Source organism: Clytia hemisphaerica, unplaced genomic scaffold, assembly GCF_902728285.1.
Source record: "Clytia hemisphaerica strain Z4C2 unplaced genomic scaffold, Clytia hemisphaerica genome assembly, whole genome shotgun sequence".
In the NCBI taxonomy this organism is placed as follows: Eukaryota; Metazoa; Cnidaria; class Hydrozoa; order Leptothecata; family Clytiidae; genus Clytia; species Clytia hemisphaerica.
In genome coordinates, this window is record NW_027104532.1 from 52,659 (window position 1) to 63,313 (window position 10,655).

The following is a 10,655-nucleotide window of genomic DNA, read 5'->3' on the forward strand; positions in this document are numbered from 1 at the left end:
AGTAGATGCACCAGCAGGCAGGGTACACAGGTTGGTAGCTGCTTTGACTGGTTGGACGTTCACTAGAACTCTGGACAATGAATACTGTTGACTATTAGCAACTTTTCAAGGTAGGCTTACCATCATCCTTTTTATGTAGAGCACATATTATTTAGTTAGAGAACTGCACACGCGCATACATACTTTACTAGCTCTCTTATACCCAGGCAGTTACATCAATATGCCTTCTTACCTGTCTTTAAAAATATAAATAAAAGTAATCACGGAAAAGGACGCGAAAAAAAAAGACATAAGTGTGAGAACAGAGTAATCAAACTCGTTAGAAAAAGTACCATTAGAAGTCATAAAAAATCAACCTGAATAAATGCAATCGAAATCCCACCCAGAGAACTTCATAAATCCCCAAACAACATTACATTACTATGTCAAACTCCCATTACATAAATTTTACAATTACGTCAGAGTAAACTACGCTCGCCACCGAAGAGGTTTATTTGGAAAGGGTAATTACATTTTATTGTTCGCTTCTTTTTTAAAGATTGGCCGGGTTGGAAAAGTATGAATTTCTTTGTACATATTTTACCTACCCCAAATATTTAGGAGGCTGAGTTTTAAACAAATGGTCAAGTTGAAACGAACGATAAATGTATCAAGGTCTGTTTTATTTACCCCCTGGTGACTTAACAAAAGAGACTTAACTCGATGTTACAATCCAATTATTGAAAGTTTGTCTCGGCCTTTTTATAATGAGCGAGACATACGATCTCTGATTACGCAATTTTCATATTGACATTTTCGAGGCATTTTGATGTAACTGCCAGGACGATCTCAATCGAACGGAATCGACGATCGAACCAGGCGAACCAAATCGAACGAAATCAACCGATTGAAATTGATTGTCGAACGCAATTGAATCTCAATCGAAATTCAAAATTCTGGGTAATATTCGATTGGGTTCGATTGTCGTTCGACTGGTTCGATCGTCGATTCCGTTCGATTGAGATTGTCTGGGCTTTATTCTTGCAGCTTCCCAACATCCAAGCTCTCAAACATCACAAGCCGAATGAAATTACTTTCGATTTCCCGTAGAAATTATGTGATGAACAATCCAGGGGTCAATGAATCAACGATCGAACGCAGCAATCGAACATCAATCGAATGCAATCGAATATCAATCGAATCTGAAAATTGCAGTAATATTCGATTGCGTTTGACAATCAAATTTCAATCGGTTAATTGCGTTCGATTTGGTTTGACTGGTTCGATCGTTGATTCCGTTCGATTGAGATTGTCTGGTTATACCTACTGATCTGGCTGGACACAACAGGACCCTCGCCCTGTCGCCTCTCCCCGGACAATGCGGGGAAAATGTCCGGGGAACAAAACAAATGTTTCTATCTCTCGACTGTCTGTATGTCCGGGACAACAATTTTGCACTGTAAACTTACCCCCGGGCCAGCCCAGGCGTGGGCTACCTTCTGAAATTTCTCCCGCACGTTCAACAAATTAAAAAATGAAGCGATCGCGTGTGCGGTCTGTCCGGAGCAACTTCTCAAAAGTAATGGTAAAATCCCCGGAAATGCAACAAGAATCCCCGGACATGCAACAAGAATCCCCGGACTCTATGGGGATGCAACAGGGTCGTGTTACTGGTGGGTACGGTGTAGGGATCATGATTGTTGACCCTTTTGGTGTGCGATGGCTCCCCTGCCCTAATGAAAACCGTTATTGTCATCCTTTAAGTACACACAATTTTAGAACAGACTATTGAACAACCTCATCAACCTCTGTATAAGTATACCCACCTATATCCAGACGGTGTCAATTGAGAACGAATCAGGCGGTCATTGATAAATTGTTCTATTCGCGTCACCTGACCGCATCAGATTTTCCGCAGATTTTCCGGTGCGGAGATGCGGAAAAAAATCTGGGAAAAGCAATTTGTTCTTTTAAAGTATAGCTTTTTTCTCAATTGCTCTGACGCTCGCGTCACCACCCGCCCCTGAATGACTGACGTGATTAAAAAACCCAGGCATTTTTTCGACCGCCCGTCCGCTTGCATGCATTTTTAACAGCTTTTGCGACGCGAACAGAGCATTTTTTTGATGACCGCCTCAAACGCCGATTCAATTGGACGCAACCAGAACAATAGAATATTACCCAGGGATCACTCCTTTAGAGCTTTTTTAGTGTGGGCGTCCGAGTGTTTTATGTACTGGCAATGACCAGGTTGTTTCACTCAATATCATCGATAATTTTTTTCCAATTGATAACCAATCGATGGATTGGCTGAATCTATTGATTCCGATAATCAATGATCGACAGGTACCTGACCACATCATTAACTGACAACAGTATAGTAACAACATAATAAAAAGTAATGATATGTTTTGATTTTCCAACGCACATGAAAATATAATTTAAGAGGCATGTGAACGGGCAAGACTGCTCTGAATGTCACACTTATTTTATCACATTAAACTGTAATATTGACATTCTTGCTGTCTTGTTTTAAAAAGAACTTTCTTCAGAGTTAATTGTTGAACTTTGAGATGGAATGTTGGTAAACATAAAAAAATTTAATGGCAGTGGTTTGGGGGTTTGGAATAGGATTGGCTGTCAGGTATGGGAGCTCTCACGGTAATTGATAATCACAATTTTGAGGGAAGGCTCTTTATGAATATTTGATTGAAGGTTGCTTAGTCATTGATTGGCTTGTGTAGTAGAAATGATTTGATTGGTTACTTCAGAAGAGCCCATCAATGATAATAGACCATTTGTCAAAGAGGCCATCCTGTTGAATAATTAAGGATGGTAGTCCAGCAGAAAAACAATGATATAGCCATAGTATAATTATTACAATATGCGCGATACAATAATTATGCATGGCTATATCATTGTTTTCTGCTGAATCTTAATAAGGTGAATAAAGGAGCAATATGACTTTTAGAATAATAATTTCTGATCTGCAAAACGTAGATTAGCTAGAATGAAAACAGCTATGTGACCTCTGACTTTAAATAAAATGAGGACTAGAAAATGTTGTAGACTGGGGAAAGTTACCCCTGGTGAAAGTAACTCTTTTTGTAGACTTTTTGCCAGATGTGATGACATGTTAAATAACTAATTATTCCAGCATAAAGGTTTAATTTAATTTCTTCTGAGGATGTGTAATGAATATAGAAGAAATTTAAAAAAAAATTAAACAAAAATTGGGCAGAATACTGATAAAAATCTAGTACTCACTGGGCACTCTTCTTGAGGAAGGATATCATCTTCAAGCATCACACAGTAGGTTGCAAAATGCTTAATTTTGATTTATGATTTTAGAATGAACTAGAGGAAGAACAAGATATATCAGAGCCAGAAGAATAATCAGATGAGCAATATCTTTATCATTTAGAGTTCTTTTACTTTTTTTTCAATTTACTGTATTATGGGAAATTATGTCTTTAAATAAAGACTACCTAATAGGGAAGCCATAGTTCATTTTGTATTTTAAATAGTATTTGTGTAAGGAATACCAGAGGTTTGTTTCCATTTGCATAGTAACTTATAGTTACTTGTGCTGTGGCTTTATTAAAAAAATATAGCAAAATAAAAAAAATCATCTTCATCTTAAAATCTGGAAATAAGTTACATCTGTATATTTGTTAAGAGGAAATGTTGTTTTTTTTCAGAACAAGAATGGATGGCAAGAAGAGTGACAGTAAAGCAGATGGACAGGGTAATGTCATTGTTTATGTAATTATTTCTTTATTAATATGATATCCCGTTATCCATGTTCTATATTATGTTGTTGAAAATTATTTTCCAGTATGGCGATAATTTATGGTAAAATATAAGTGTTAATGAACTATTGGCTTGGTACCCTTAATTTCAGAAGCTTTCACAAATCAATCAATAGAATTGGAGGAAGTGCAAGCCATTGAACTTGCTGCTCTGAAAAGCCTTGGACAGCATTATCAAGAAAACTTTCAAAATAAAGCAAAGCAAGTAAGAAACCAAAAACAACCAGAAAAGAACAAACAAAGAGTGATTCGTTTGAAAAGAGACGTTGATGACACACGAACATATCCCTACGGAGGACAGAAAAAAAGAAGTAAAAAGAGTCAGCAGATAGGTGTGCTTGACCTTTTATTTTCCCCATATATACTTATTAAAGATCAAATAAAAACTAATTTTCTCTGTGTATCTGCATCATCATTCTTGTTCAGCCAAATGGCCTTATTAGTGGATTTTCTCTGACACACTTAACTATTACTTGGTATATGGGAGGATTATCCTATTGATGATTATATTTTTCTGCTTTATAATGGGAAATGGAAAAAAAACTTTTAGTAATGGAAATGTTTTTTCTTTTAGATGCACATTCTGATGGTTCTGATACTGAATTTGTTGTACATGACGATCATCAAACTTCCCTAGACGGTATTTATAGTAAAAACAAAAACGTTTGGGAACAGCTTTTTAAATGAGAACCAAGAAAATAAACATTTATAGTTATGCCTATTGGTTTTTTAATTTTCACTTACATAGCCATGCCTTATTATCACTAAAATGTAACGGAATATTTCCTAAGGAAAACTTGTTTATTTTACTTTCACTTACTTTCTACTCAATTGTTTTTTCGATCATAGAAATGGAGGCGTTGAGTAATTTGGAGTTGACAAACGTCCTGGACCTCAAACTTCTGGCCAAGCACAAGAAGAAAAAGACTTGGAGTGAAAGAAAGAAGTACGAAGAAGATCAATGGAAAGAAGAAAGAGAGGGAATCTTTCGTGATGTTGTTGAGTCGTACTCAAATGAAGGATTGTGCAATTTTTGTCATGATAATCCTGTTTCAATCAAGTGTTTGGATTGCTTCCAAAAGAAGTTATGTGCAGCTTGTGATGAAAAAATACACCAATTTGATACGTTGCACAATCGTGTTGGATATATAGATGGGTTCATCAGAACAATGCTACCATCTGAAGATCTTGGAGCAGACTCTTCAATAAATGACAAGTGTATGTTTTACATTGTTGAACATTTTGATTTGATTTTGATGGATCAAGTCAATATTTTGCATTGCTTTTGCAAGATCTGCAAAAAGCCTTTTATATGTATAGATTGGAAAAATCAAATGATTTTATTCATGTGACCTTAACAATCATTTTCTTTCTAATTCTAGGAAGGTCTTCCCTTCAAGTATTTACAACAAGATGTCTTCAATGTGGCAATTTAGACAATCCCTTTCGTTTCAAAACCATATATGAATCTGGGTTTTGGCCAAATTCACCCAAAAGAGTCAGCTACCTGTTTGATCAAGAGCTCTTCCGATTCTGGGATACTCTGCGGAAAAATGCCCCAGGAACGTCTGAGAATGCGTTTTTGGAGGTTTTGAACACGTTGGGCAAGTTCCATGGCAGGGTGAGATATTGATTTAGTGAATTAATTGATAATTGTGAAATGGAATGAAATTTACTTATACGAGCTTGATTAATCAATCTATATGCGCTGATTTTTTTTAGACCGGAAGAATCACTCCCTCTATATTCTCTACGGCCTTCAAAGAATGGTGCTTCTGCCAATACAAAATCGACTGCCTCCAAAATAAGAACTGGTTGGAGTGTCCTGCATGCGCGTACCAGCAACACTCTTCCCACGTTGACGGGAATTGCAAATTGTATCACTACAAAAGTTCAGGAAAGTGAGTGCTTTTATCACTATCTTTTTTCAACTTTTTCTTATCACCATTTACTTAAGCTATATATTGTCTATCTATGTATCTGTATTTTATTTGCGTTTCTGTTAGTAAAGTAATGAATTTTACGTGCATGCGATCAATTTAGTGTGTATGGTTTATTTACAAGGTATATTAACTGCGATATTTCATAATTTTAGACGAACAAGGTCTGACTTCTATGACGGTTTATTCATTGTTCAAGATTCAAAGGTGAAGGATTATATCGACGAATTGTACGATAGAAAACTTGGAAAGGTGAGTTATCATCATCTTCCGTTTGATTATTTCATTGTTGATTTGGATATGGATGTGTATATTCATGAAATTACTCAAGCACGTAAACAACTATAACTCTTATGAAAATAGCACTTATAAAACATGCGTAAGTAAAACGAAAGTTTGAGCTCATTTTGTTTTGAATCGAATTTATTTTTTAAGGTTGAAAAAGATGTTAGGTGTGGTGGTGATTGGAGTGCCGCCCGAAATACCGCGAGAAACAAAAAATCTCTTGACGTCACTGGCCTTGAAGTGATGTCCTGTCGTCATCAATTAGGTCAGAAGGCATTGAACATGCACCAGGGAGAACTCTTTGGGTATAGCTTGTATCTGATCAAGCACCACATGCTTCCCAACAACGTCAAGTTCATCTTTGCAGATGTGATGTGTAAATTGCGCAAATTCATCGAAAGAGTTGACCCGGAGACCGCCAAAAAGTTTACTGGAGCATTATCAGTAATGCATGCAAAAGGACATAGTCTAGATTGCCAAGTACATGTTTACTTTTTTTATTTCTCAAAAACATTTTAATTTCTTTATTCCTTTAAAACATTTTAGTTCTTCTGGTTAAGTGATATAAGTTATTTGATAATGATCCTGAGACAATCTGTCTTTGGTATAAAATTTCATAAATAGGTCCAATGACTATAAAGATTATTTCTTTTAACTTAAAATAAAAAAATTCCAGATCATCTAGCAATATAATACACGAGGAATGAAAGAGAAACCTACATATTTTTGGGGAAGGGTATATGAAATTCCCCTTATTATTATATTATTATATCTATCCATCATTATTTTTCTTTATTCAACAGTTTATATGGGACGGTGAATGGGTTGATGGTACAGGCCGATCAACTGGTGAAGAAACCGAACAGATATTTAGTTTCCTGTCAAGGTTCTGTAATACAACAAAATACCAAAAACCAGAGAGTAAGTATTTACTTAATTGTATTATCTAAACAAGTTGCTGTAAAGTCTTTCTGCGAATAAGAAAGGTTTCATATTTTGGCTTGATAGGTTAATATCCCTGGACGTAAAAACTTTAACGGAAAATTGTCACATAATATTTATCTATGTAACGATATCCTTGGTATTTATATATTTATATTCTCTAATCTTACAGATAGAGAGGAGACGTTGACTGAGATGATACTGTTTTGGAATAAAAGGAAAATTGAGGTACAAGCAGAACAGTTGGTCAAAAAGTATAACAAGGTAAGCAAAAGTATCATGAAAAGTTTATTATTGTTGAAATGTTTTATCCCTCAAATTTAATGGCTAAAAAAGTTTTTACTGTATTTTTACTCTTCCACACGAGCGGCGTGAAACTTTAGGTTCTAAAAGATTAATCAAAGTCTCTTTCTTGCATTAATTTGAACAAGCTCTGAAATCATTGGGCACTTTTGGCACAAAGAAGAAAATAGACTTGTACTGTAAAATAAGAGATTTTTGCTGAGAATGGTTAATTGCACTGGAGTAATCAGATTTCCCATTGTTTTAATGATTTTCGTAAATCGTCTCTGGTAGAAATTTATCTCCTCATTAGTGATAAAGTATTTTGATCCTAAAATCCGAGTTGCTCGTAATTGAGACCGGCCATATTTTCTTTGTTATTAGGTTCAAGGTGACTTGTCAAAGCATCAACAAGACGGCAATAATGCTTTAGATAAATTCGAAATTCAGCCAAATTTCGCAGAATTAAAAAACGAGATCAGAGATATTGCAGCAAATGGTAGGCCTTTTATTCGTGTGATTGGCCCTGCGTCCAGGAGACATCTTTTCATACAAATACATTGATTGCCTCAAGATATAGGTTGCACAATGATCAAAAAACATCGAAAGTCTGTAAATCCCTATAATAAAACGTAAATTCTTTTAATTTTTGTTTCAGTATCGATACCACCAACATCGTCTCTTAGCAAGTCGGATCAAATTTTGCTGCTGTTCCACGATCTAAAAGGCCATGTTTCCAACAACGAATTTGGATTCCTAGAAACCATTTGTCCAGAGCTTCCTGATCTATCTGCAATTAACATCCAAATCCTGAAAAGGAAAAGGAAGAGAAGATCAAAATTCTTCGCGAATTGATTTTATCTACAGGCTGCACAAGTGATAATGTGAACATTGTCCTTAATGTGAATGACGTACTCGCTGTGGTGACTGTTGGTTTTCAACGTGCGATGGAAAATACCTATTTCGAAAAAGTCCATTGGGTTACAAGGATAAAGAAAATAGCAGGTAATACCTTTTCTCCTTTTGCAAGCTCCTTTTATATGCTTCAGTTTGCTGATCACAAAAACTATTTTAACTGAATGAAAACTTTATTTCATCCATTTTTTTAGACACATCAAAGCAACGTTTTGTTCTTCGAAAGAAAGCTGCTAAAGCAGACACGTCGTTGCAAAATTTGGTCATCCTTTACAATACGTTTGCAAGAGTTACAGTTTCTTTCGATGATGTGATTAAAGGCTCTTTCGAATGGATAGCAGAATTCCAGCACCAAATTTACCCTCGTGGTTTCACAGGTGGGTAAATAACCTTATTATACGAATAACAAACACAAATCCTATAATTTGTAAAGTCGGTTTTGTTTAAGATCGATATTGATATCGATGATTGATCATTGAACCCGAATTATTTTCTTGTTTTAGATATCGAAAAACGTTGCGTTCTTTTATCATATCTTAAGAAAGAAAGATGCGAGGAAGAACTGAACATACTGAAGTCCGAAATGAGGAAGTATCTAAGATATTACGGCAACAAGTGTATTGATTTGGAGAAGGAGATTGACAAACTCGAAGGCTCAGAGGTAATCTCGCCAAAATTTGGTCAATTGCACATAACCCTCTTAATTTGTTACAATGGGTTTTCAAAAAGCGAATATATATATATTAACTGACTTTATTGCTCATTTTTAAACTCATTTGATGGTGTAAAGTTTTAATATGGGAAGATCACCGCTTTAAAAAGATAATTTTTTTTCGATAAGGGGGTGAAAATGATTTTAATCAGGAGTTCAGACAGACCTCTTTGTTTACTATGCTATAGACGTTAATGGTTACAACCGGAACGAGTATTTAAAAAACTTTTACGGCGACTTGTCTCAAGGTTCTTAGTCCCACCAGGAACAATGGGGGAGGGCATTATACCGGATAAAGTTTTATTTTTTAAATATATTCTGCTATGTTGTATCACATAAACTATTTCATATTCAATGTAATTGAAAATTTTGTCCATTTTTCAGTTTTTAGGGAAGCTGATCCTTATCCGAGACGGTTATCTTTTCGCTCAGAAAATGCTTCGGCAGGGTCTGGTTTTATTTAAAGATTTCATCTCTGACGCTAATGTCGAAGAAGACGAAGATGATGAATTTGACGAAAATAACGTCCCAGAAATGATCTTGAACGATAATGAAGAAGAAGATGATGATGTTGATGAAAATTTTGAGGAGATGGATAAAGAAGCAGTCGAAGTGATAGGGAGAGAGCTTATCAACGGCAGTCCTTATCACTTGGACGTCAATGTAATAAAACTTCCTTATCACCTTAGCCAAGGAAGTTTGAATGGTCGGAATGGTAGTTCGGCATGTACCACTATTTCTGTACTGGTTAGCTATTTCATGCCCACGCTGTTGTCACATTGGTGCTCAACAGAGATTGTGGAATGTTTTGTTGGTTGCATGGAAATGGGTAATGTCTTTCATGACACCCGCCTGGAAACAGCCGTCGACGAAAGTCTTGCCCTGCTCCCTGCTGAAATCAAAGCTTCTCTCTCCCTTTCAGAGCTCGATAATACGTCTTTTTGTGAACTGTACAATAAAATAAAGGACAAATCAGGAGAACGTATCATTATCACTGGCAAGGGGAAGTCCTTTTGTTGTATCCCACAACCGGATTTTATTGTTGTTTTTGATTCCCATCTACATGGTAACTTTGGAGCTACAGTAGCGCGTGTAAACCAACAAGATGACTTCGCGTCTTGGACCTTTTTAAACGATGATATAATGAGTATTTATTACCTTTCACGCACTTAGTATTATATTTGTTTTCAGTTTGCTGTCTGTTACAGCTTCCTCTTCTCAGTTTTTATGAAACACTCAGACAAGTCTCATAAGTTTTCTTAAACATGAAACTCGAGTGATTGAAATTTTGATAGATTAACCTAATATTTGAACTCGTATAGAACTGTATTCATTTAAAACGTTCCTAGAGGTTGTACGAATTTCTAGAATATTTTTTGAAACACAATATTAGTAGACAATATCTCCATTCTGGATAAAATTTGTCTTTTCATTTACCTTATTGGAACTAATTTTCGCGGGTTTTAATTTTAGCGTTTTTCGCGGTTTTTCGTCAAAATCGCGAAAATTTGAACCCGCGAAAAATTTTCAGAGTCGAAAATCGCGAAAATTAATTCCCGCGAAATACAATTTTTTCCAATTTTATCGAAAAATTCGGAAAATCCCTAGGAAAATTAAAGAAATTTGTCCAAAAGAAGGCAAAACCGCGAAAATTAAAACCCGCGAAAATTCCTGAATGGAAAAAACCGCGAAAATTAAAACCCGCGAAATGCAATTTTTCGGAAATTTTTTTTCGACCGCGAAAATTAGTTCCCGCGAAAATTAGTTCCAATAAGGTACTGGTTGTCC

The 10,655-nt window shown here is 35.7% G+C and overlaps 1 protein-coding gene across 5 annotated transcripts; it reads left to right on the forward strand.

Annotated features, from left to right (window-relative positions):
• LOC136822432 (uncharacterized) lies at nucleotides 1-10,287 on the forward strand. 5 transcript variants are annotated; one of them, XM_067078686.1, is made up of 15 exons: nucleotides 1-110; nucleotides 3,331-3,727; nucleotides 3,884-4,123; nucleotides 4,366-4,431; nucleotides 4,641-5,009; nucleotides 5,514-5,692; nucleotides 5,887-5,983; nucleotides 6,167-6,496; nucleotides 6,820-6,937; nucleotides 7,131-7,222; nucleotides 7,625-7,739; nucleotides 7,899-8,245; nucleotides 8,350-8,532; nucleotides 8,659-8,816; nucleotides 9,252-10,287. In XM_067078686.1, exons 5-12 carry the CDS (start codon nucleotides 5,001-5,003, stop codon nucleotides 8,093-8,095), a joined length of 1,137 nt encoding a protein of 378 aa, XP_066934787.1. In that variant the 5' UTR covers nucleotides 1-110; nucleotides 3,331-3,727; nucleotides 3,884-4,123; nucleotides 4,366-4,431; nucleotides 4,641-5,000; the 3' UTR covers nucleotides 8,096-8,245; nucleotides 8,350-8,532; nucleotides 8,659-8,816; nucleotides 9,252-10,287. The 5 variants fall into 5 exon arrangements, with proteins under 5 accessions (XP_066934787.1, XP_066934791.1, XP_066934789.1 ...); XM_067078690.1 differs by having other exon boundaries at nucleotides 3,908-4,123; XM_067078688.1 differs by having other exon boundaries at nucleotides 3,681-3,727.
• The last annotated feature ends 368 nt before the right edge of the window (nucleotides 10,288-10,655 follow it).

Bases quoted from the DNA above. Each gene is read 5' to 3' on its own strand.
- LOC136822432 (XM_067078686.1), top strand. The intron at 7,223-7,624 runs GTAAGCAAAAGT...CTTTGTTATTAG, and splicing joins TGGTCAAAAAGTATAACAAG to GTTCAAGGTGACTTGTCAAA. The intron at 7,740-7,898 runs GTAGGCCTTTTA...TTTTTGTTTCAG, and splicing joins CAGAGATATTGCAGCAAATG to TATCGATACCACCAACATCG.